The 26,390-nt window shown below is 52.5% G+C and overlaps 2 protein-coding genes across 27 annotated transcripts in view; both read left to right on the top strand.

The window, feature by feature from the left end:
• The window catches only part of Whrn (whirlin), an 84,071-nt gene extending 64,893 nt beyond the window's left edge, over positions 1–19,178 (top strand). For 2 of the 23 annotated variants that reach the window (XM_087549011.1, XM_087549003.1), the window contains 10 exons: positions 367–403; positions 1,525–1,737; positions 2,354–2,563; positions 5,299–5,331; positions 14,519–14,590; positions 15,382–15,928; positions 17,381–17,559; positions 17,896–18,018; positions 18,193–18,239; positions 18,438–19,175. In XM_087549011.1, the coding sequence (XP_087405137.1) occupies positions 367–403; positions 1,525–1,737; positions 2,354–2,563; positions 5,299–5,331; positions 14,519–14,590; positions 15,382–15,928; positions 17,381–17,559; positions 17,896–18,018; positions 18,193–18,198 (1,420 nt within the window). In that variant the 3' untranslated portion in view covers positions 18,199–18,239; positions 18,438–19,175. 23 annotated transcript variants of the gene reach the window in all.
• A 3,988-nt stretch (positions 19,179–23,166) lies between these two features.
• Akna (AT-hook transcription factor) overlaps positions 23,167–26,390 on the top strand; it is a 46,942-nt gene continuing 43,718 nt past the window's right edge. Inside the window, exons 1-2 of one of the 4 annotated variants that reach the window (XM_087549739.1) lie at positions 23,167–23,197; positions 24,016–24,293. The gene's annotated coding sequence lies outside the window, so the exon portion shown is untranslated. Of the gene's footprint in view, positions 23,345–23,649; positions 23,737–24,015; positions 24,294–26,390 lie in introns of those variants that run through there. The other 3 variants (XM_087549741.1, XM_087549740.1, XM_087549736.1) reach the window with 3 other exon arrangements.

Genomic DNA, 26,390 nt, shown 5'->3' with positions numbered 1-26,390 from the left:
CCCAGATCACCTGTCAGAGGTCCTTTATTCTCCTCACACCTGTGATTCCCGACTCCGTTGCTCTCATGCCAGCCTGAGAACTCTGAGTCCCGTCTGGACAAGGAGCACTCAAGAGACTACATTGCATGGTGTGGCGATGCTGAATATGTTGCTAATGGGGAAGGCTCAAAGCCATCTGTAGGTCTCGGGCTCACATGCCCTGCAGAACCCCTAAGCAGTGGCCATGGTACTTAGATGTGCTGAGGTCACAGGCATGTGCCACCATGCCAGATACAAAGCCTGGCTTTCCCTCTCCAACAGAGCCTTCCCTGTGTGCACCTCATTCCGTGCACTAACGTGCTGAAAGGGGCTTGTATCTCTCCATAGGTTTCCAGGGGACCTCACAGAAGAAGGGACAAACAAGGTAGGTGTCTTTGCGTGACATGTCTTAGGGTTTTACTATTGTGAACAGACACCATGACCAAAGCAAGTCTTATGAGGACAACATTTAACTGGGACTGGCTTACTGGTTTAGAAGTTCCATCCATCAAGGCAGGAGTATGGCAATGTCCAGGCAGATATGGGGCTGGAGGAGCTGAGAGTTCCACCTCTTATCCCAAAGGCAGCTAGGAGATGACTGGCTTCCAGGCAGCTTGGACGAGGGTAATAAAGCCCACACCCACAGTGACACATCTACATCAATAAGGCCACTCCTCCTAATGATGCCACTCCCTGGGCTAAGCATATTCAGACCATGACAGGATATCATCAGCATCTTCTTCCTCTCCCCTCAGATCTGAGCAGAGTGTGCCAGGGGCTTGTACATTGTAGGGAGCTTCAACCAAGCCATCCAGCTAAGCACCCACTGTGCTGGCCTTAGGTGTAAGGGCAGTGAACAGAAGTTACCAGGTCTCTAACCTCCTGGGGGTCACAGACAGAAGTTGAGGTGTGAACCATGACAAGGCAAGAGCATGCTCCGGGGTGAGTGGGAGAATAGAATTGGGAAATGCAGGGTTCGGAACAGAGTGATGGCCCAGGCTGACCTGTTCTCACAGGCTCTGGGACCATGGAGAGTAGAGGCAGCAAGCACCTTGTAGGTAAACAGAAAGTCTGTGTTTCCAAGATCATTTTAGATCATCTTGGCAAGATGACAGGGTGGGCCAGGGAATCTGAAGAGAGACTGGGTGGCATCAGCTGGTCAGGGTGAGGCCCACCTGTATAATTTGGCATGGGTTAGGGGTATAGATCTGAATTGTAATTTAGAAATGCAGGGACTCTTATCACACCAGCTTACTAAGAGGGATGTCGAAGCCCGGAGGATCACACAGTGTGTGAACGGATGGGCTCAAGGATACACAAGAGGCAACTATGAAAGTGGCAGGGGAATGGCACCACATGATGCCATCGTTCCAGGAGGATGGAGCGACTCCCATGTGTGCGGAGACCATCATCGCACCTCTAGAAGCCACAGCTTCCCCTCTGCAACGATGCTCCTGGCTCCCCAGTAGCCTACAGTCCTCTGGCCTGTGTCCTTCTGTCTTTCAGCCAGGATTTTACAAGGGCCCAGCCGGCTCCCAAGTGACCCTGAGCAGCCTGGGGAATCAGACACGTGCACTGCTGGATGACCAAGCCCGGCACCTGCTGACAGAGCAGGAGCGTGCCACCATGATGTACTACCTAGACCAGTACCGTGGTGGCACCATCTCTGTGGAGGCCCTGGTCATGGCGCTGTTTGAGTTGCTCAACACACATGCCAAGGTGACTTGTTCCTACTGTCCCCTACCCCATTGCCAAGGTCCTTGTCCCAGCTGAAGCCTAAGCAGCCTCATCCTCCAAACTAACAGACTTCTGGGGACAGGGACAGAATACAGTGGTTATTATCATAGGATACTCTTCACAAGCAGGGACCAGGGTGAGGGGCCAACCAGAGAAGCATGCTCAGGTAGAAGTCTGCTTGTGGGTCAGACACTGCTGAAAGGAAGAAGTAGCTACATGTAGTGTGATTTAGGGTAAGTTTAGGCAGGCCAGAGGAAATACTGTGTGTGGACAGACGTGATTCAGAGGACCATTCTAGGTGGAAGGGACAGTTAAGGGATTGGTGTCCTGAGTATGCTAGTGGACTCAGACTGTATGTCACGTGCACACGCTGAGAAGGAAGAGTTACAGAGAGGAAAGAGGCAGGTGATGCTGGACCTAGTGTTTGAGTAAAGATACTTGGATGCTCCCTCAGGGACACAGGAGAGCCTCGGAAGATTCTGGAGGGCAGAGCAAGCTTGCATGCAGATCACTTGGGAATAGAGGCACCAGTCCCACCTGCTGGCAGAGTTCTCTACTGAGTGTCTGAGTGTCCGTTTTGTCATGCCCTCCCCTGCAGTTCTCACTCCTGTCTGAGGTGAGAGGCATCATCTCACCCCAAGACCTGGACCGCTTCGACCACCTGGTGCTGAGGCGCGAGATCGAGTCCATGAAGGCGCGGCAGCCCCCAGGCCCTGGTGTCGGAGACACCTATTCCATGGTATCCTACAGTGACACCGGCTCATCCACAGGCAGCCATGGCACCTCTACAACCGTCAGCTCGGCCAGGGTGAGCCACCCCTGCCCTAGCCTTGGTGAGAAGGTCGGGGCACAGTTAAGATGTCACCTTTCCCTCATGAGCCTCAGGTTCCTCAACCGTGAGAGCCTGGTTATTGTGGAGTACCCAGTGCGTGCTGGATAGGCCTTCTGGGGCTGTCAGCCCGGGGATCCAGGGGAAGGTTTCCTAAGAGCTATTTATGTTAAGGGATGGTTAGCAGCCAACAAGATGTCTCAGGGTTAAGGGCGCTTGCCACTAACCCAGTTCAGTCCCTGGGACCCATATGGTAGGAAGAGAGAACTAATAAAAGTTGTTGTCCTCTGATTCCCGCGTGCGCGCGCGCACACACACACACACACACACACACACACACACACACGCTAAGAATGTAAAAAAGATACAAAGAATAGTTGGAGAAAATAAGAACTACATAATTGCAGTTCACGAGGAGATCGGACAGGGAAAGCATGGTGTTCAGCTCAGGGGCAGCACTAACACAGTGTCAGTCGTGGTGGTTTGGATTGTGGTTCTGGGTTTCGCTGGAGGCCACCTGTTGTCCATAGAGCCTGAAGCCTGGCTTCTCTTTCTTGCCAACTCAGCAGCCCCCAGAACAGCATCCAATCTACACTGGAACGTGTTTCTACTCCCAGGATTCTCGAGGGCAAGCCCCTTGGGTTTTGTTTTTTGGTTTTTGGGGTTTTTTTTTGTTTTTTACTTTGTTTATGGTTTATGATTTTCTTTTGTTTTGAGACATATGCAGCCCTGGCTGGCCTGGAACTTGCTATGTAGACTGGGCTGGCCTCAAACTCAGAGAGATCTACCTGCCTCTTCCTCCCGAGTGCTGAGAGTAAAGACACACGTGCCACCACGCCTGACAATAAATGCCTTGTTTCTTATCTTAGGGGACAGCCAGGTATCCTATGGGAGGAAGAGTCGGGTGGGCAGGCTGCAGGCCTATAGGCGGCGTAGTCACCCTCGGAAAGGGAAGGAAGTGTCAGTGGCTCTGAAGCCGGAACTCAGACAGTGCAGAGGCAGGCTGGGGCTGCAGGAGGAATGAGCCACCCCTCAGAGAGCTGTCCTCACTCCTACAAATTCTGGCTTCTCATGTGGCTTTCAAACTAGGACTCCAGGGTCAGGAGGACCTTAACCCCATCTCCTTCATCTTTAAAGATCCTCTACACTACCTGAGGTGGCCCCAGAGAGACTACCATGCCTCCTCCAGGGCTCTGCATGTGCCAGCAGCTGTTTTTCAGGCCCCCAGAAGTGCAGGTTCCTTCTAGGACAAGGCAGAAGCCCCACTCCCACTTTGCTGGGTTTGCTTCAACCACAGGCTTTGATGCACACCCTGATGAGGTGACTTTAGGCTGTGGGCCCTGGTCTGCATTCTGCATCTCTCCCAGTCTGGCTCTTATGACCTTGGCCTTAAAATGTCCACGTGCAGCTTCAAGAACCACAGAGTACAGCTCTAAAACCCAGAGAGTTAGATACAGGCTACAGTTCTTGGGAAGGCAGGCTCACAGGGAGAGTGTCTTCTAGTCTAGGAGGCACCAAATCTGGGTTTAAGTCCTGGTCTCCTTGTGCCTCAGCTTCCCCGTGAATGAATTGTATAAGGTCCTGCTAGCTCAGGCTGAAACAACCTGAGGACCCAAAGGACAGAACAGGGTATAGGGCACAAGGAACCGAGAGCCATGTGCCTGGATAGAGCTCTGCAGAAAGCAGGGACTCCCAGCTCCAGCCCAGCAGTGACCTTTCCACCCTGAGAAGTCTTTCCTCTGTTAGCTATAGCACCAGCAAGGACCCATTGCACACTGTGTACCCTGGGCGTACACAGCAGAGCTCACATCAAGAGTGGTTCTGTACAAGCAACCTCAGAGTATATGGGAGAATACTCTGAAGTCCCCTTTTAAGTTCCTAAACCCCCCTCCACCAGCTCAGAATCTGTGACCAATCAGGGTACCCAGGACTCTCAGAACAGGAAACACCCCACCCCCACGCCCACCCCCACCCCCACCCCACCCCCAGGCAGAGAGGAGCTCTAGGGGAAGGAGTCTAAGCGAGTCTTACAGATAAGGAAATCCTGTTACCTCTCCACACCTCAGCTCAGTTTCCCATCTTAAGGGGAATTATTTTGCCAAGTTCCCAGTGTGTAGGGAGAGCAGAAAAAGAAAGCCCTCTTGGGCCCCAATGAGTACTGGAGTCAGTGGACCTCCACTGCTGCCCTTCCTGCTTGGGCAACCCCCTTGGAGATGCACGCATCGAGCCTGTAAATACTCAAAGGCCCTGGAAAGCAATGGGCTGAGGACTGCTGGCCCTCCCTTTTGCCCCTTCCCAGGGACTCCCCTGAGCACTATTTGAAGCTCAATCTTAGGTCTGCAGAAAGTCCCTGAGGACCTCTCCTGCTGGATCCAAGTCTCCAAGCAGACTCCCCTAAATCACTGCCTGTCCTCGGCAGGTGTGACCTTGGACAAACTGCTCCCTTCCAGCCTGCTTTTCCATCTATGAATGGAAATGCTGGCACCAAGCCTGCCCCAAGTTGCTGACCTATGGAGACCCCCCAGCCCCAAGGATAAAGTTGGCTTCTCAGAGCAACAAGGCCTTCCTTCCGGCTTCCCCTGAGGACCCAGCTGTTCCCCTCAATAGGTGTATGTGTGTGGGGCAGGGGAGGGGTGTGATACTGAGGCCTCTTGATTCCCTGACTTCATTTCATGTATTTTTCTTTCTGCCTTTTGCCCATTCACCCTCCCTAGGAGCGGCTGCTGTGGCTCATAGACCTGATGGAGGTACCGTCCTTCTGCAGGGGAGGCTGGGAGTCCCTTAGGCAGGGCAGAGGTCGGGGTTGAGCCCTTCCTGTTGCCCCGACCTCTGCACTTGTTCTGGCTGGGACTGGGTGTTCTCGATGCTCAGGCTCTCCTGGTCACCACCTTAGAAGTGGCCTCAGGCTTTGGAGAATGACCTCTATCCAAATCCTGGCTTAGTCCCGTCACTTGCTGTGTGTCCCCAGGAGCGGTTCTGCCTCTCTGAGTTTAGGCATAGATCCATAAAAGGAGGGTGATCATTGTTGCGCTATGCAGTAGAGAGCACAATCAACCTTTGTGCATGTCATGGCCTCTGCCTGTCTGGGATGTTCTCCCTTCCACCTCCCATGCCTGTACCATTAGCTCAGATGGCAGATCTTTACAGGAAGCCTTCCATGACCCTCTTGAAGGAGTGACCTCCAGCTCTTGGCTCATTGTACTTTCATGATCAGGAGAGGTGTAATCAGTGACCCCTACTTGGTCACCTGTGGTTTACAGAAGTGACTGTATCTGTCACTGCTGGATCCCAGGAGTTTAGCACACACTTCAGCCGGTGTGAGTACCGGAGCCATTATTGTTACTAATAGCTGCGACTTGTGGAGCAGTCTGTAAGCATTCTCTAAGATGCGGTCCCAGCATCTCTTAAACACGTCTTCTGTGGCCTTCCCAGTGGCCATAACCGCCAAGGCCCTCAGGGTACAGAGGACACTGAAGCTCAGAGAGGACGAACAGCTCACTCCAAGTCACACAGCTTGCTGGCGAGAGACCAGTCAGGACAGAGTCCCTGGCCTGCTTGCGTCTGTGTGGTGTTGTGAAGCCTGTCCTCTGACTCTGGCTCTTCCTGAAGTTGTTTCCTGAGCGTCACCTAGCAGTCAGTCTGTCCGTTGGTCTATATGCCACCTGTCTTTCCCCTCCCTCGTCTTCCTTCCTTTCTGTTAATCTTTACTGGTGCATGCCATGTGCTGTGTGCAGCCCAGGTACCACAGGGCATCGGAGAAAAATAAAGATGCTGTTCCAACTGGAATTCAGAGGCCAGCAGGAATGACGGAGGACCGAGATGAGTGGCGGCACAATAAGTGATAAGAGCTAAATAAAATAGTAAAGGGGGCAGGACACCTGGGGCTGGGGAGGTTTGGGAAGGCACGCTTGAGGAAGACAGCAGGAACAGCATATGCAAGGGTCCTGAGGTCTGAGCATGCCTCCTCCATATACACACTGTCCAGGAGGGAAGTGGAGCCGGAACGTGACAAGTACGGATTACAGAAGGTCATGTGCTGAAGAGTTTGACTAGGAACAAGATGAGGCCCCTGACCTGGGAGGACATAGTCTGGCTTATCTGACTATTGGATCTCTGATTATTGAGAATAAACAAGGAACTCACAGACACATTCCCAGGAATTACTCAGGATTCTGTGGCAATGGTGAAGCCAGTTGCTAAGAGATACAGTGAGAGCTGAGCAGGTGCCAGCTCTTCCTGCACCTAAGCAGCCCTGGCCCAGTGTCTCTTGCTATACCCCTACTCTATAGCAGCCTCAGACCCTACACACAGACTGCCTAGGCTGAGGGACAAGGCCTCCAATCTCCCCACCAAGAAAGGTGTTCTAGCACCACTCTGCCTTCGGTGCCACGTGCCTCTGAGGAAGCCCTTTCCCCGCTCTTGCCTTAGTTTCTTCTTCTGTAAGACCAAGGCAGACCTCCATGGCTCCTCAGAGTCTAAACATCCGTTCTGTTGAGAGGCGGATCTTAGATAGGGTTCCATTACTTTGAATGGACACCATGTCCTCAGCAGCTCTTACAAAGGACGACATTTAATTGGGGCTGGCTTACCGTTCAGAGGTTCAGTCCATTGTCGTCATGGCAGGAAGCATGGCAACACACAGGCAGTCATGGTGCTGGAGAGGCAGCTGAGGGTCTATTTCTGGATCCATAGGCCGCAGGAAGAGATTGTGATACTGGGCCTGGCTTGAACATCTGAAGTCTCAAAGGCCACCCTCAGTGACACACTCCAACAAAGCTACATCTAATTGTGCCACTCCCTATTAGACCACGAGGCCACCACATTTTTATTCAAACCACCACAGATGATAAAACGTACTCAGGAGGGCATGTCAAGGGTGGTGGCAGTGTTCCCCAGCTCTGCCTCTGAACAAGGGTTAGAGTAGAAAGAGGTGAAAGAGAAATTTACCTCAACCAGGCACCAGGGACTGCAGTGCAGCTTCCACTGCGGCCATGTACAGTAACAAGCAGCCCATGCATTGCTGGAAGAAAGCCAAACCCATCCCTTCCTTTCTCCATGGAACTGAAACACCAGTCTTTCTGTTCTGACCCCCTCATGAGCATACTCCCCCAGGAGCAGGGAGTTTAGCTGGGGACAGACAGGAACTATGTGCTACCAGCAGAAGTGCAGGAGCACCTACAACTACCACAGGATTGGCTTCCGAAATTTGCCTCTGTGCCTGAGGGAAATGCACCTTGTCCTGGCACCTGGCTGCTGGTGACCCGGAGGCCCTGACATTCCAGATGGAGCCAGTTTCCACTAAACCCAGATTCCCTGAGTCACATGACACAAGGATCCATCCCAGGTTACACATGATCCACTGGGAGCAACATCTGCTCAGAGCAGAAGCCATTAATCAAGGAAATCCCCCATTCCACCCCACCTAGGGGCATGTAACACCCCTTTCAGTTTGTCTTCCTCACAACCTGGGGCTTTTTTTTTTTTTTCCAGTCTCTGACCAGCTTCAAGTTTCCTGTAGAAACTGCTGGCCTGCAGAGTGGGCGATAAATCAGATCCCTGCCACCATTTCTGATCTTTAGTGTGCGCAGGGCTGATGCCCCATTGCCCAGGCTGTGGATTCTACCAACCGGGTTTGCTCTCCAGACTCAGTGAGTCGGCTTGATCAGGTGGATAGGCTTCCCAGGTCTTCAGTTGAAATACCTGGTAGTTGTGGGTTGCCCTGGGAAACTGGGTGGTCATGTGTGGTGGAGCCTGTAAGCTGGCCCACCGTGTTACCACTCCAAGGTTGGAGAGAAAAGGATTAGAGGTCATGACTGCTCTTGTTTACTCAGAACAACTGACGAAACCTGATTATCCCCCAGATTTCTCCTCTTGGATTGAAACACCTCTCACATGTCCGGATTGGGGCCCTGTGGTGTTAGGATGGCATCCCACCATGGAGGCCACTCTGTCCTCTTCCTTCCCACAGGGGGGCAAAAGAGGGGCTCCCAGCATTGCTGTGGCAGTTCCTTCCATGGCCTGAGCCTCCCTTCCCATCAGAGCAGTGAAAGAGACTCAAACCACTCTGGATTGAGTGACACCTGCTCCTCATTCAGAGACAGGGGACAAGGAAGCAGGGCTTGCTCCCTCCGACTCAGGAATGACCTGCTGGGTTTAAAGACTCCCTCAGGAGGAAGCCCCTCATTCATTCACTCATCTGTTTAGCCTGCCCTTGCTGTGCAGTGTTTGTTGAGTAAGCTCTCCCGCCTGGAGCTCACAAGTCCAATGGAGGTAGAAGATTTTGATTTAAAAAAAAACTACATAAGGCTTGAGACTGTAGCTCAGTATCGCTAGCATGTGCCAGGCCCTGTGTTCTCTCTGTGGCACCCTGTGCAAACAATCTACTAATTCAGTGCCCGAGGTTATGAGAGGACAGATCTAAGCTCTGTGACCCAGGCATCGCAGAGACATGGTCAAATTAAGTCAGACACTAAATGAGACAAGATAGGTTCGGAGCTTTGACGTCGTCTGAAGGACACATGAAGAGTGTTGTTGGGGATGACAGGATATGGGCGTGCGGAGAGCCAGAGAAGTGGTGGTTGCTGTGAGCTGACACACCATGCCAAGTTAGCTTGTTTTTCTGTGCTGTGACAAACTACCTGGCCTAACTTAAGAAGAGACTTACTTTGGCAGGAGAGTCTAGTGGGTTCATCCCATCGTTCAACCCCATGCCCATGGGCAGATCATCATGGTGGTCCAGCCATGTGAAGAGGAAACTGTTTACTTTGTGGGAGGGGGTGGGGGGTGGAAGCAGAGAGAAGGGAACACAGGACAAAGCTAGGACAAGATACAGTTTCAAGGACACATCCCCAGTGACATAACTCCCTCCAACTAGACCCCACTTCCTCTTTTCACTGTCCCTATTATGCCATATTATTTTGAATACATCAAGGAGTGAATCTACTGATCAGAGGCCCAAGTCCTCATGGGGCTGTGGGAGACATTTCATATTCAAACTCGTAACTGCGCCCCAAGCCAGAAAGCTGCCTATTCCACCATGATTCCTGGGTGTGTCCTCCCTCACTGAGAACATCTAGCAGGTCTCACTCCTCCCCCAGCACCCCAGAACCATCCCTTCACCATAAGCATTAGCACCCCAGGGCCCCTTCTCTCCAGTGGTATTCCATCACATCCAAGGATCTACAGGACCCCTGCCTGCCTGTGTGAGGACTTGGGGCGCTGGGAGCTGTTTCCGGCAGCAGCAGCCAAGCCCAGGAGCTCAGCTCCTCTCTGAATGTAGCTGAGCTCTGCAGTCCCAAGAAAGTGTAGGTGACAAGTGGGGAAACTGGGCAGTGTGTTTGACTGTCTGAGCCCCAGGTCCTTTTGGAGGCTGGTGGAGCCTTGGCTCTCTTCTCAGGACAACAGCTTTAATTGTTTAGGGATTTCATACAGAGACAAAATAGGTGACTGCAGCTGAGTGTCAGGCTGTGGGAGCACTGTGGTGACTGGGCTGTTTGCTTTCTCTTGGTAAGGAAGTGGAGTTCTGGGTCAGGACACATGTGACAGGAAAGATCTGGGACTTCCCTGGGTGACAGTGGCTGATCTGAGAGGTTTGACTGCCTTCACTCCTGGTGGAAGGAAGCGCTAAGCCAGGCTCTCTGTCCCAGTGTTCCTCTCCTGAGTCTCATTTTCCCTTATCCTAAGGGCTCCCCCTGACCTGGCTACTGTAGGTCATGCTTTCTTTCCACTCTGTGACATCCTTTTCCCCAGAACAAGGGAGGGAGACTGGGGGGACAGGTGTCAGCTCAGCAGAAGGGACCCTGGTCTAACTAGCAGCATTCCTGCTCAGTTGTAATGACACTGCCTGGTGGTAAAGTCCTGCCCTGAGGGGTGACCATGCCCTTCCTTCCCAGAGAGCCCTTTGCTCTCCTCTCTGGGGGGCGATAGAATGGGGACTCATGAATAATCATGGCAGATGCCGATCGAAGGAAGAACTGCCCCAACAATGCCAGGTCTCCTGTCTCCCCACTTACCCCACCATTCTCCACCTCTCCTGAGGCGACAAGCTCTTCTCAAACCAACCCTGTTCATGTACAGTCTTGCTTCTCTCTATGCCTCTGATTTTCTCTTTGCTGAGCTGAGCTGTCTGCCTTCCCCCAACCCTGCCTCTTCTTTGGAACCTGTCCTCATCTTATTCATACTTCTCCCTTCCAGGTCTCTTCCCCTTTCTCCTTCTGGAGGCAGAAATCTAATTGTAGTGTACACACACACACACACACACACACACACACACACACACACACACACACACACATACCAGTGACATCTGGAAGCTTTTGTAACTCAGTGCCTCAGTTTCCCCACATACAGACAGAATGGGAAGTGGGGCCATCAAGCTTCAAACCTTAGGTGCATTTTGTGATGGGGGAGGGGGAGGGAGTGGCCTGACTTGGGAGTAACAAAGCTGAAAATAGAACCTTTATGTAAGCAAGGAGCAGAAGGCAGAATCGGGACTGGCTTGGGGGAGGGCAGAGTGGTGTGGGGAGGAGACTTTGCTGAGGTGGCTCTGGGCACCTGAGCTGCACCTGGCCTTTGATAATTTCCAAATCAGACATTACCTGCCCTCAGTACCTGAGTGGGAGTCAGTACCAGGAATGTTCCTGGTTGTTCATTACCCCATCCCCCAAACCCCAACCTCCCATCCTTACCCCAAGCCGGATGCATGAGAATCTGGACCCTTGTTGGATCAACTCAAATATAAGAGAGGGACGGCTCTGCACCCCCACAGAGAAGGGGTAGAGTGGGGGGATAGGGTCTTAAAGACCTCTTGAATGGGAAGCACCCAACCCTGAATGGTGACCTTGAACGAGTGACCTACCCTCTCTGAGCCTCAGGCTAGGCTGTAGAACAGAAGGGGGTTCGTCATGTGTCAACCCTGGAAGGGCTTAGGAAAAGCAGCAGGCAGCTGGGGCTGGGATGCAGTATCCAGGACAAGCAGGTATGCACTGTGGCCTCAGACCTCAAAGCCTGCTCTTGGAGTTCTGCTGGCACTGCTCTAGTTCTTGGCCAGGCTGTCTGTAGCTATTTTAGATGTACAAGGAACGTGACCTGGGGACTTGGGGCTCCAGAGTGTCTGGATCTGGCAGCTGGAGCCTCACTGCGCTCTGACCAGCTGCTTCCTATACACTCCACTTCTGTCCTTTCTCCCACCTGAAACACCAGGGCTCTGTCCAATTCCAGGGTGCTATGACACAGACCTGGCTTAGTTGCCAGAGTTACTATAAAATGGCTGTCTTGGTTCAGGTCACTGTTGCTGTGATGAAACACCATGACCTAAAGGAGATTGGGAAAGAAAGGGTTTATTTGGCTTGTGCTTCCATATCCATAGCCCATCACTGAAGGAAGCCAGGACTGGAACCCAAACAGGACAGGAATATGAAGGCAGGAGCTGGTGCTGAGGCTATGAGGGTTCGGGTTGGGGGGCAGGTGTTGCTCACATGGCTTGCTCAGCCTGCTTCCTTATAGAGCCCATGACCACCAGCCCAAGGACAGCCCCACCCACAATGGGCTGGGCTTTCCCCCCACCAATCACTAACTGAGAAAATGCTCTACAGGCTTGCCCATAGCCCCATCTTATGGAGGCATTTTTTTCAACTGAGCCTCCATCCTCTCAGATGATGCTAGCCTGTGTCAAGTTGACATAAAATTAGCCACAACAATGGCCGTGCAACCTTGGACCTGTCCGACTCCTCTAAGATCTATAGTCACAGGAGAGGTGACAGATGATGACAGGGACATGGGAAAGTGCAAACGCTAAGGTGTGGAGAAGAGCCAGGCATCTAGTTCTCAAACTGGCCTTTCATGACCCTCAAACCCGTCTCACCTCTCCTAAATCCTGGTCAGTGTTTGCTGAATGATGCTCCAGCAGCCTAATGCCCCAGACCAGGGCAGGCTCACCCAATTGCTGTTGTCTGAGCCTCACTGTAACCCCCAGCATCTCCTGCAGCAGGTGACACTGGCCATGCATACCTGTAGCAGAAGCTTCTTTTGTCCTTGTGGTAGACACTATGGAGATTCTGTATTTCCCACTGAGGCCAGAGCATGACAGGACCCTAACAAGGACCTGCATGGACAAACTGGCCTTACACTCACCTCAGCTAGGAGGGGGGTCTCTGGTGCCCACCCATTTTGGATATTTCCAGGGAGTACTGTGCTGATGACAATTGGCAAGGGATTATGGGAAGTCTCCATGATGTTTCCGTCTGAGAAACTCATCACCCAGGGGCCAAGGTACACTTTGTAGTCCTTTCACTGTGGGGGCAGTTTGCACAACTTCCTAGGCTTCCAAAGTACAATGCCAGAGCCTTGGGAAGAGCGTAGGGTTAATAGATCAGCAGTATGACATGCTGGGCTTCCCACTTTACAGAGAGGTCCTGTGACTTGCCTGTTGTCACACAGCCATAAGAGGCAGAGCTCAAGAGCTTGTGCAAAGGACTGGAGGCAGATAGGATGACATCATTGCTGAAGAAGTAGCAAGAATGTGACTCAAGAAACTCAGGAGAGGCCTAAGAAGAGGACCCAGAGTCCTGTGTGTGGCTTCATCAGTAACTTTTACAAAGGTATCCTCTGTTACCCAAGCTTCTGAGAAAGGAATCCACACACAGGAAGTTCTGCCTCAGGGCAATGGAGTCTGGGCCTTCTGCCTGCAACTCATGCTTTCCTCTTGTTCCAGCTGTCATTTCTGGTCCCTACAAAGAACACAGCATCTCCCTCCTCAATGCCCACGTTGCCCAGGCCCTGCCCCCAGCAGCTAAAGCAAGCAATCCTTTCATTTATAGAGACTCATGCATTTACCCTGTAGATATTGACCCAGCAGCCATGGTTCTGAGCACTGAAGGCAGGAGGGGACGTGAGCAAAATGAATTTTCTTTGTGGAAAGCAAAGTTGACCTCATCTCCGAGGCAACCCACTGCCCTCAGGCTTAAGTCCAAGCATGACCAAGAGCTGACAGAAAATCCTCACGTATTCTCTGTGTTCTTCCCTGGTTATGCACACACAGTTGTCAGAGTCTGAAACATGGCTCCTTGATCACAGTTAGAGCCAGTATTCAGCCCTGCCCTGTCTTGGAAGCCTTCCTTGCTTCTGCTCCCCCAGTGTATTGTATGCATCAGCCATGTGATGCCCTCTGAGGTCTAAATAATCCCTATCTGTGTCGTCCACCCCCTCACAGTATGCAGGGAGGAAGACATAGATAGTTTTGTAAGATGGGACCCACTTATACACTAACCCCTATGGTGTCGAAGCCACTTAGAAGGAACAGCACACTTATACGCACCTCATTTGTTCTGCATGCCTCGCCCCCAGCATTCGAGAGTTTGCTGCATCTGCTGAGCACAGCACCCAAAGCTCAAGCCTAAGCTATTCCCAGCACCTCCAGGTAGCTCAGTGAAGGCCTGAAAACGGTCAGGAAGTCCCAGAGAAAAATCGACTTCCTGGCTTGAACTGTAGCTCAGTTGATAGACTGCTTTTGTTGTTGTTGTCATTGCCGTCGTTGTTGTATGTAAAGACTTGTGTTCAATTCCCAGCATCAGATACATTGAATGTATTGGCACATGCCTCTAATCCCAGCACTCTGTAAGGTAGACAAAAGGAGAGTCAATTCAAGGTCGTCTCAGGCTATGTAGCAAGTTTAAATCGAGAGCAGAATGAACTACATAAGACCTTGTCTCAATAATAATAACAGCAATAATAATAATAATTACTTCAAAGTGACTAACAGAAAAAGTCACCATTGCTTTGAATGGATAAGGTAAATATCCCCAGAGTGGACTGTGTCAGGATTGCCTCAGTCATCAGAAAGTGTCCTAAGGTCATGGAATTCTGGGTCTGGAAAACAGATGAGCTCCCCTCTCAGCTCCTGCCTGCTCAGCTTGTCGCTTGTCCTCCCATTTCTAGAATACATTAGACCTGGAGGGAACCGGTGAGACTACCCAAGGCAGCACCAACGCTCTCCCAGATGTGTCTGTGGTAAGGCCCTGCTTTGTTGCACTCCCTTCTTTGCTCATGGACCCCTGGGCTCCTCTTGGGGGCAGCCACAGAGAGGACACAGAACGGGTGGGAGGATAGAGTCTCTAATGAGAGCCTCCAACCCAGCTGATTGCCTAGACTCTAATCCCACTCCTCTGTTGCCTGTGCGGCCTTGGGCAAACTTCTTAGCCCTTCTGTGTCAGCGTTTTTCCCATCTGTAACATGCAAACATTGCACCTTGCTCACAGTTGGGGGCCAGAACAAGTCAAGTGGTTTGATCAGAGCATTGAGGCAGTCCCTATATGACTGTCAGAGTTTTGATGGAGCTCCTGGGAGCTGGTGGCTGTGGTCCACTTCTGCTCATAAGGCACACTGCACCTCAGGCACCTTCTTGACACACCATGCATTCTGCTGAGTGTAGGTGTGCTGGGCTCAGAGATGCGCCTTGCCCTGTTCATGGCCATCCTACCACCCTGCAGCCTCCAGGGGCCGCCTCCTGTCCCACCCTGCAGCCAATTAAGTCTTGTCACTTGTGATAAGCCCCTGCTGATGCCAAGAACTTCAGTTCCCAAAGGAATCAAGTGGGTCCCCAGAGACATCCGCGGAGATCCTGGCGCTCCTCAGCTGCCGAGATGTAGGGAACAGTTTTCCACTGAGCCTTGCATTATTCAAAGCAATGTGGCCAGGAGCTGAGGAGCAGGGACCCAATCCTTGCTGGGTCCAGCACCACTCGCTGTCGTTCTCCAGCCACCATGGGCTCTGACTTCTACTCCTGTTGGGTCTTTTGGCAGGACGATGTCAGATCTCCCTCGGAGGATCTGCCTGGCATCAAGCCACCTCCTCCCCCACCACCTCTGGCTCAAGGTCACGACCGCCTGCTTGGCCAGACTCGGAAGCCAGTGAGGGAGGACTCTGCACCTCTGTCTTCCGCTGCCCACTCAGGCATTGTCTTCTCAGCACCACGGAATCGCAGCCCGCCGCCGCCGCCGGGCATTGCACCCACACCCACTCCAGGACCTTCCTCAGCACGGGACTCTCCCTCCTCCCCCATTTACGCCTCCATCTCCCATGCCAACCCCAGCTCCAGGAAGCCGCTGGACACCCACCTGGCCCTGGTTAACCAGCACCCCATCGGCCCCTTCCCTCGGGTCCAGTCCCCACCACACCTGAAGAGTCCTCCTGCAGAGGCTCCAGGAGCTGGGGCCGGCCTTCCACCGCCATCACTCTCTGAACACGCTGACGCCGTGGGCGCAAACCAGCACTTTGTCCTGGTGGAGGTGCACCGTCCGGATAGTGAGCCGGATGTGAACGAAGTGCGGGCTCTACCCCAGACTCGCAGTGAGTATGGTTGCCCAACTCTGGGACACGGGGAGGGGTCTCCGGTCCTGAGAGTCACTCTTCCTGCTGTGACTGCCAGGGCTAGGTGCTGCAGAGTGGTCTGCTAGCCACCGTGAGGTCTAGCTCTGGGTCAGAAAGACGATGGCCTGGAGTCAAGACTTGAGTTTGAATCTCACCACTGCCCCTGACTAGTCATTTGTTGGCTGACTGAGTGGCACCTTCCCTGGTAATGTGCAGTAGACAGAGACGGTAGCACCCATCATCTCTCAGCTTGGACCACCAAGTCTAGCATAGAGCACGTGCTGGTTTCCAGGGGTGTGGCGATCCTAGTCTCTGGGCCTTTGAATGGTGTGTAAAATTTAGAGTTCAATAAAGCCCCAGGCTGGGGACCCCCTGTTTTCTAAGGGATGCCCAATGAGGATGTGGAGGAAGTGCTGGCGGTCCAGCAAGTTAGCTGGGCTCTGCTGCCATCTTGTGGCTAAATTGATACCTAATGTTAGGTAGCCCAGGACCGCCTAGGGTGGCCAAAGAGGCCAATAAACAAACAAACAAACAAACGGGTGAGGAGGGACTTGAGCCATACTCACAGTTGCTGAACTATGTCCCCACCCCAAGGAAACTGGCATGTGTGAGAAGATCAAGCAGACCTCTGAAGACTTAGCAGGCAGGGGATGCTGGGAGCCAGCAATGACTAGACACCTTGCTTGTACTTAACTCATGGAGTTCTGCCCTGCCGTCAGCCAGCATTCCGTTACTCTCCATTTGGTCCACCCTCAACCCCTGCTGTTCCTCTCTGCACAGTAGTCTCTGTGATCCTTCCTCAGCATCGCTCTCCAGGATTAGAACAGGGCGGGCAGCTCTGGGAGGATCTCTCTCACTCAGGCTTGCACAGCACCACTACCCTACACAGCAGGGTTCACAGTGCATGTTCTCAAGCAAGAGCCTCCAGCTCAGGGTCCAGTGGCCACAGCTAGGGAATAGGATACGTGTGTTCACCACTCAGCTCATACCAAGGCAGTCACAAAAAGGGTGGCAGACCTTTCATGGTTTTCTTGTGAAATTATGACCCTTTAAAGAAAATCTCCTAATTCAAATCTCCTTCATTAAAACGCAACATTATGTGAATTGGAACAACAGAAGCATCAGCCCCTTCCTGTGAGCTGAGCCAGCCCATTAACCTCTATTTTCATATCTATGCCTGTGCCTGGGACCTGGGCAGAAGTCCTGGACATAGTGACCACCAGGACAAGCCCTGTTGGCAGGTCGGGTAGTCAAGAGATGGGGCAGGTCGCAGGGAATAGCCCTGCCGACAGGGCCTGTATCCCTTCATCCTTCCCTCCATCTTTGCAAGGTCAGTTTTCATAGCCATCCACCCCCAGCTCCATTACTTCTCCCAAGTCCCCCTTTCCCCCTCCCCTTGACAGCCATTGTCCCTTTGTGTGTCCCCAGCAGCCTCCACACTCTCTCAGCTCTCAGACAGCGGGCAGACTCTAAGTGAGGACAGTGGCGTGGATGCTGGAGAGACAGAGGCCAGCACCTCAGGTCGAGGCAGACAGACAGCAAACACTAAGAACAAGAATGGCAAGGAGCTTCCCCAGACGGAGAGGACCACAGAGGGTGCCAACAAACCTGTGAGTCGGGAGTGCACACGGGGCCCCGCTGGAAGAATCGGGAGACACTTGGCATGGGACGCTTGGGATGCGTTGCTGGAAGGGACCCTCATCCAGAAGGGTCCCTGTGCTAGGAATCATGGAATCTCACTTCGCCCTGATCCCGGGTGGCAGGGACTGGCAGCTGCTCTCTGCTCTAGTGTAGCATGTAACTCAGGCCTGGGATTCCAGTCCCTGCTACACCAGGCCGTCTGGGCCGTGAGCAGTATTAAAGAGCCAAGGACACCAGGTGTCATATTTGAGGCTCCAACTGCCCTCTACTAAGAAGCATCAAGGCCACCCCTCTCCCACCCCCAGCCTGGCCTGCTGGAGCCAACGTCCACCCTGATCCGTGTGAGGAAAAGCGCAGCCACACTGGGCATCGCCATTGAGGGTGGTGCCAACACACGCCAGCCTCTGCCCAGGATCGTCACAATTCAGGTATGTCCCCTTGCGTACGTCTCCCCTTGTTAAAGAGCTCTTCCTCCCCACCCTTAAGATTTGCCTTCCCAGGGGTTGGGGATTTAGCTCAGTGGTAGAGCGCTTGCCTAGGAAGCGCAAGGCCCTGGGTTCGGTCCCCAGCTCCAAAAAAAAAAAAAAGATTTGCCTTCCCAGACGTGACACAGAGCCCAGAGACCGCCATGGACAAGCTCCCTTGCATGGTAAGCTCCTTGACGTGTTGGGCTGCCTGGGCAGGCTGACACGAATGGTTTCCCCGCCTCCACTCCATCCTAGCCTAGAACTTTGAAAGTTGCTTCCTTTTACTCTGCGCAGCTCCAACTTTGCCAGGACTGTGGACTCGAGACTGGCAGCATCCAGCCAGGTACCCACGTGACCCGTGTTTGTGTCTCCCTGTGCAGCGAGGAGGTTCTGCCCATAACTGTGGGCAGCTCAAGGTGGGCCACGTGATTCTGGAAGTGAACGGGCAGACACTTCGGGGTAAGGAGCACAGAGAGGCTGCCCGAGTCATCGCTGAGGCCTTCAAGACCAAGGAGAGAGACTACATCGACTTTCTGGTCACTGAGTTCAACGTGATGCTCTAGGGGTGGGGCCGAGGTCAGGGCTATCAGCCAGGGTCACAGGCAGAGTCCCCACCCCACCCTGACACATACACCCTGCCTGGTCCCCTGGCCCAGACTAGGAGAAAAAGCGCCAGACAAGGCAAGCAGAAAGTCAGGTCAAAACCTGTGTGCCAGAAACACAGTAGGAGCTCAGTAAAATGACATTAGGTGACAGGAAGGAAGGCAGAGCACATTTCTCTAGGCTGGATAGGGGTGCTGCTGCCCCAGATGCCTAGGTCTTTGGCTGTGAGGACACAGGAGAGTTCATAGATTGCTTCCTGCCAGGGGGACCTTCAGTGCCACAAATGAGCCGCCAGCACGCCTGTTCACACCAGTCGCACCCCCTTCCTCTTGGCTCCGTGCCCACTATGGTATTTATTTATTTATTTCCCTTCCTGTGCTTCAGGAGACCCCAGGCCCCAGCTTCCCTTTGCACCCCCAACCTATCCCAGAGGCCTTGCAGGCGACCAGCAATGTCAGTGTATTTATATACAGAGCTTATGACTTTAATTTTTCAATAAAGAAATCTGAACAAGGTTAGGGGCCAGTGTTCTATGCTGTTGCCTGTGGGCTGGGGTTTAGATTGCTCTGCGTGGGGAGCTGTGAGGGGTGGACAGGTGGGGTACCCAGAGCATCATACATTATCAACTGAGTCCTGAGCACCAACCGTTCAGTTGAGGATACACAGAAAGAGAGAAGACAGGGCTTGGGTCTCACCTGCCCATTGGAGGACCTTACTGAAGCTGTGAGGGTAAAATTTACTTAAAAAAATGTGAAGTTAGCATCTTTAAATTAAAGCACCCAGGTATGCTCCCAGATAGAGTATGTTATGGGCATCATGATTAAAAACACTCATTGGGGCTGGGAAAATGACTTAGTAAAGTAATTGGCATACAATCATGAGGTCCTGAGTTCAATTCCCAGAACCAGTATAAAAAGACAGACACAGTAGCATAGATTTGTAATCCAAACACTGGGGAGGCACAAACAGGGTGATCCTGGGGCTCAGTGACCAGCCAACATTGTCCCATCAGCAAGCCTAATGTGGGAGACCTTGTCTAAACAAGGAGCAGCTCCTTGGGAATGGTGTCTGTGTTTGATCTCTGGCTTCCACGTGAACATGCACATGTGGGCACAAGTACACACCTGCACGAACACATACCAGACTGAACACCTTGTGCACAATCCAGGAAGCCAGCTCTGAAGCCCTGATTTATAGGTAAGTGACTCACTAAGGAAGGACACAGAGAGGAGGCCCACTGCTCTAGATGCTTCCCAGATGGCACCTACAGCCTTGTTGTCCCTCAGGGTCCTGGGAGTGCAGAGAGATGGAGAGCTGCTTAGAGAGCTGTTTTCACTAAGCGAGAGCTCGACACATCTGACTGTCTATGTGGGCAAGGCCCACAGCCAAGGTAGTGAAGTCCTGGGTCCCTCCAGACCGGACTTCTGCAGCATCCAAAGCCAGAGAGGGTTGGAAATAGACACAAAGGAGTGTCAGGTAGGAAAGGTGGCAGAACTTGAGTTTGCCTTTTGCTTGAAGACCAGCCTGAGGGCTATTTCCTCCTGATATTATGATGTCTGGTGGAAAAGGTGTGGTCAGCCCTTTACCAGAAGGCCCAGGGCTCGGTTCAAGGTAGAGAGGGGTGTCAATTCCATCGGCTTGCACAAGATCCTGCTCTGGGGCGGGGATTGAAGTTCAGTGGTAAAGCATTTATATGGCTTGGCTCCAGCTTCTAAGTCTCTAGCAATGGTCTAGGTTCAAGTCTTAGTGGCCATCCTTTTCGTTCAAGCCCAGGAAGATCACCGGAAGCCAAACCTCCGTTCTCCCAAGGCAGCTGGTACCCACCTTCATCCACCCAAGGCTTCAACCCCTCTCAGGGTCATGGCTGCTCCTTCCCTTCCCTGTAGGGTCTGTCACCTCTATGAGAGAATAACACCTACCAAACTATAGAGGGCTTTGACAGGCTCGGGGCTCCTGACATCACTCATCAGTTCAACGCCTGAGGAAGTGTGGCAGGTGACTCGCCCTGTGTGTGTTCTCTGCATGTAAGATGTAGGTCCAGTAACAGCCCCCAAAGGTGATCAGTCACACCTGGAATCCAGAACTGCACAGTAATCGACAAGTACAGGCCATGGAGTGACAGCCACAGGCTCAGGGATGACCTGCCTGTGGGATTCTGTATGATATCACAGACCTTCTCCAGCTCAGGGCCTCGTGGTTTGCACTGAGTGCACAGCTTCCAACCTGTGGTTGGTTGGCTGAGAGCTCGTAGGCTACTCACCGGGCTGCTGTTTGACCTGTAGGGCAGATACATTGTACTGACCCTAATTTACCAGCTTGCTACTTGGTCCAACCCCTTGGAGAGAGCACCCTAGCCCCCAAGACTGTTCTAGGAAAGGGTAGGACAAGAATGAGTTTCCTGTGCTGTTGCTTCCGGGATTCCTGAGCCTGGCTCTGTGGAAAGGGTTCACTGGTATATTCCTAGTGGGTTTTAACCGCTGAATTACAAGGGAATTGCATTCACCCAGATTTGAAGTACTGGAGACTGAACCCAGGGCTAGGCAACACTACAGCTGATATAGAGATGTAGCCCAGGCTGGTCTTGAACTTGTAATCCTGCTGTATTAGCCTCTCCAACATCTTCAGTCAGGCCCAGTTTCCAGTGTAATTGAAACCTCCAAATTCCTTGGCAGTGAACATAAGAAGAACACGTTCAGACCCTCAGGAGCTTGAGCCCAGGAGAGACATTCATACCAGTGCGTAGGGAGAGTTTCAGTATGGCGGGAGTGCAGGAGTCAGGTGTCCTCCTTGGCTGTGTATGTTTCCTGACCACACGCGTGCATGTGTACATGTGCGTGCACGTGCACATGCGTGTGTGTGTGTGTGTGTGTGTGTGTGTGTGTGTGTTATCAAAGACGAGGAGTGGATGGCTGAAGAGTCTCAAAGGGGTTCCTCCCTGCTGGGGAACTCAGATGATGAACCTCACCATTTTCTGTCATTGTCCCCTGTTCCAAAATCTTTCAGAGGGGAATGTTGCTCCACTCTAGGAGAGCAGCTCATGTTGTAATTTGTATTTCTGGGATAAACACCATGACCAAAAACAACTTAGTGGGGAAAGGGTTTATTTTATTTCACCTCACAAGTTACAGTCCATCATTAAGGGAGGCCCACACAGGAACTCAAGGCAGGAATCCTGATGCAAGAGCCATTCATACCAGCTTGTTCAACTACAACCAGGCTCGCTTGCCTAGGGATGGTGCCGCCTACAGTGGGCTGTCACCTCCCAAGACAATCTTCACAGAATGACCATAGGCCAATGTGCTGGAGACAATTCTCCAAGAAAGGTTCCTTCTTCCCGGGCAACTCAAGGTTGCGTCAAATCAACAATAAAAACTAACCAGAACAGCTCACTTCCAAGATGATGTACTCATAGGCCTTTCATACCCCAGCATTTTCTGACACAGCATGAAGAAGCCTAGCACAGAGAGAATTTGGGGTTCTTGCGATGTGGGCCCAAAAGAATGCCAAGTTGGCCTGTAAACTACCTGCAGCTCTCTATGAAGAAAGAGGGTGTGCAATGCGGTAGCTGGATGTAGCACAAGGGTTGATTAGGAGTCTATACTTCCTGAAATTCTACTCTCTTGCTCCTCGGCTGTGTAGCCTTGGGTGGGCCACTTAACCTCTCTGAGCTGTTTGCCATCTTTACATGCAGAGCACGTTGCTGACACAATTTGGAGGCTCATTACACCCAAGTAGTCCTTTGGTGACTGAGGCCAGCCAATGCTGTGCTAGCTGCTGTTGGCTGTGTGGGGAGCCATCTGCAGGAGGAATACACATCTGGCAGTAGAGCTGTTGTTAAATAGATACATGTCTTGAAGCAGCTGAAGCCATTTGTCTGCACCTCCTTCTGCACCCTCAAAAGTCGCAGCGTTGAATTAGAATTTTTGCCCTTCTGCATTGGCAAATAACAAAGGGAACTAGAACAGGGGTCCAGGCTAGCCTGACACTCCACACCACCATTGTTCGAGGTGGCTTTGGTGGAAAACAATATTCCTACATTTCCGGGTCTATCTCTAGGGTGTTGTAGCCAGAACGGTGGTATCCCAAACTATCTCACGGGAGCTTAGTACACCCAATGAGCGCACAATTTATTGCTACAGTTATTAAGCAGCGGATCTCTGTCCTTAAACTTGTTGCCTCATTTCTCATGGTGGACCTCACTCTAGATATCCTCCCTTCTGGCCCTCAGTTTCCCCTTTCTAAGCTAGGTAAGGCTCGCACAACAAGATGCAGTCCAATAGATTTGAGATTTTGTCCCATTTAGCCTTGGAACCTGTTTCCCCGCGACTGCCAAAGTCTAGGAGACAAGTCGGTGCCGCCAGCCTCTCAATGATTGGTGGGTTTCACAAAAGCTCCGCCCTCAGGAGCCCGCCCCTCTGCTGTCCTGGACCGGCTGCGGGCATTATGCAAAGCAGGCACGCCCCGCCTTAAGCGCGGATTGGAGGCCTTTGTCTGCCGCTCAACTCCAGGAAACCAGGGCGCGCGGTGCCAGCTGCAGGTGAGGCTCGGACTACGGTCCCGCTCGAGGAAGGAGTGAAACTCAGTCTTTAGGGACTCAGTTTCCCCTTCCGGAGGGTGGGGACGAGAGCGGACAGCGCTGCCGAACTGGGTCCTATAGGACCCACGAGGCTTCAGCTATCTCCAGGTGGGAGCGCCACACTCGCTCGCGGGGACAGATTGTGGCTCTGGGAGTCTAGAGCGCGCATTGATGGACCCAGCCGCACCCTGGGACGTCGTAACACCCGGACACCCTAGGCCTGTCTCTCGGGCCTCAGTCTCCACCTCCGCGCAGTGGGGGCGTGGGCTTCTGTTCTCCAGCCCCTGTATACAGCCTACCCAGCAAGGGTCCCGGGGGACTGGGGGTGGTCATTGGCGGGGCTGCCGGCGGTGTTTGGGTAGCAGGCGTGGCCCTGTTGCTTGGTGACCCGGGAGGTGGGGCGCTGCTGTTCTAGGATTTGTGTGAGGCTGGGTCACCCAGCAACAACTCCGCGGCCAGGCAGCTTCACAGCCTCGCTGTCCCCGGATTCCTAACGCAAGGTTTTTTCCTCCCTTCTTATTTTGTCCAGCGGGCGTTGGGGGAACAGCGTGGGGTGGGTTTCTCCATAGTGGAGGGGGGGGGGACCAAGAGGAACTGCCAAGATAGGGCCAGTCCCTTCTTGTACGTACCAAAGGGGCGACTGAGGCACAGAGAGGTGGCGCGGCTTAGCCAAAGGCGCACAGCAGGGAGGCGCGAAGCGAGTACTGGGAGACAGAGTCTGCGTCTGCTTGCTGTGAAATCTTGGACGAGACTTCTGACGCTCCTTCCCCGGGCTTTAGTTGAAAGGACAGGACGAAGAGAATCAAAAGGCACCTCTGCCTTTGAGAAAGTTGGAAAGGAAAGTTGATGAAAACAAACGCGAGCTGTTTTAGAGCTGAGAAGAGAAGCTGAGCCGGCTTCAGTGAAAAGAGGCATTGTTACTGCCCTCTAAAACAGAAGAAATCAGGCTGAATCAGAAGCATGAAGGTTAAAGCTAGATACACGCCGGCTGCCTGAAGAATCCCCCAGGCTCCTCTTCTGGAACTGTAGGGGTTGATGCTGGGACTGTTTCGTTGAGGTAATAGAATAGCTGTGTTGGTTTAAATAAGTATGTTTGACCTGTTGATGTGGGAAATAATCTGCGGGTGATGCAGGCAGTTTGGGTTTGTCCCTTGGCTGTCCCCGTGTTCCGCAGGAGGGACAAGTGCCCACGCGGGTATTTCCTCCCAGAGGCCAGCTGGTTTGCATCGGAACCATGTGATCTGGGCTCTCTTGAGAGGGGATTTCATCAGCCTCCAGAGCTGGGCTTTCCAGAGGACCCGGGGCTCTACAGACTCAGCTGTCTGCTTTGGGAGGGGAGTTGGAAACTGCACTGTATTATGTCAGTCAGTGGACCCCAGTGGGCATAGCAACATTTCAAAGAATCCACAGACCTTGTGTGTGTCAGAGCCTCAGGTCGCCTCTGCCCTGGGCAGATCTAGAGATGTACCAGGAGGTCAGTCAGGCTTTACTTCTGAGCACCTCAGTTTACCCCTCTAAAAAATGGGCAGGGTGGTATTCCCTCTGGTCTCATCTTCAAGTCCATGTGGATGGCATCTTTGAAAGCTTTTGTTCAGAATCCCCAACTAAGTTCAGAGATGAATCGAAGTCAGAGAAAGGACAGAGCAACAGCAATAGACATTGGTGACAGTGGCTAGTGCACTGAGTCAGGCAACTGTACCGTGGGTCTCACTGTAGGTAATGAGGTGCCTGTGGTGGGCTGGGGCTGTCATCCCACTGCCCAGTACTGAGCCCTGCTAGATTTTGTCACTTCCTTTCCTAGCATTGCCACTAGGTGGACACTATTGTCCCTGCCGTGCAGTCTAAGGTTCGGAGAGATTAAACCATTCATCTGAAGTTCGTCCCTACAGCTGTCTCTGTGCAGGGGAAAGAGACCTGAGCCCTTCCACTCACCCGGCAGCCTGTGCACAGCTTTCGTGTTGGAGGGTGATGTGGTCTTAGGAGGCACAGTGTCTGGGGAAGCCTGGAGAGAACGGGGTTGGCATCTCCAGAGTACCTTCACTTTTGCTGAAAAGGGTAGCACTTTTCAGCCAGGGTTCCTGGCTGTGGGGGAGGCTTTCAGGGAGGTTCCAGAACAGAACAACCAAGGTTTCCCACCCCATGGCCCCTTATTTTAGCCTCTCTAGTCTCTCCTTTATCCAGCCTATAGTCCCATCTTGGCTCTGGTCCCCACTGCCAAGCGTCAGCCAAACCAGCTGGACTACTAAGCCAGACCCTCCTGCCAGGAGCTCCCCCACCCATCTCTAGACCCTTCCCAGCTCCCAGCACCCCAGAGCCTATTCCAGAAAGGAGCTGGGATCAAAGCCAGATAGCATGCCCAGCTGTCAATCTGCTTGGGGTCCTGGGGCTACAGCCAAGGACCAAGAACTTGAGCGAAGGTGATGCAAGGTCTAGGGGACCCCCAAGTAAGGGCCTCATTGGGTGGGGAAGCACTATATTTATGAATGTCTTTAATATGCTGTGTGGTCTTGGGCAGGGTGTGTGACCTCTCTGAGTCGTTCCTTGTCTGTTAAATGCTGGTTTGCTTCTGAGGAGCCGAGCTGAGTTGCCAGGGTTGGGAGTCTCTTCTTCATTGTGTTGTTTTCAAATGTTGCACAGTAGCCAGAGGAGTGAGAAACAGCTCAAGGCCTCAGGTAAGCGAAGTGAGGAGGCGTGGGAACTGTTAAAGAGGTCAGAGCTGCATACACTCAGGGCCTAGCCACTCCATCAACTCCGAGAAGGGGAAACTGAAGCCCAGGGGGCTTGCCTGAGTGTTGCTATGCAGGGGTCTGTGTGTGTGTGTGTGTGTGTGTGTGTGTGTGTGTGCGTGTGCATGTGCGTGTGTGTATATCTCTTTCTCTTTCTGTGTGTTTCTATGTGTATGTCTGTGTCATTCTCTCTTTTTCTGTCTCTGTTTCTTTCTGTTTATCTGTGTGTCTGTCTCTGTGTGTGTCTGTATATCTGTCTCTCTCTGTGTCTCTGTGCTCTGTCACTCTCTGTCTCTTTGTCTCTCTCTGTATGTGTGTATGTTTCTGTATATTTGTCTGTCTGTCTCTCTGTCTCTGTATGTGTGTGTATGTTTCTGTATCTCTGTGTATGTGTGTTTCTGTATATCTGTGTGTCTGTCTCTCTGTGT

Source organism: Rattus norvegicus, chromosome 5 (genome assembly GCF_021556685.1).
Source record: "Rattus norvegicus strain SHRSP/BbbUtx chromosome 5, alternate assembly SHRSP_T2T, whole genome shotgun sequence".
NCBI classification, from domain to species: Eukaryota; Metazoa; Chordata; class Mammalia; order Rodentia; family Muridae; genus Rattus; species Rattus norvegicus.
This window is presented reverse-complemented; position numbering and strand designations above follow the sequence as displayed.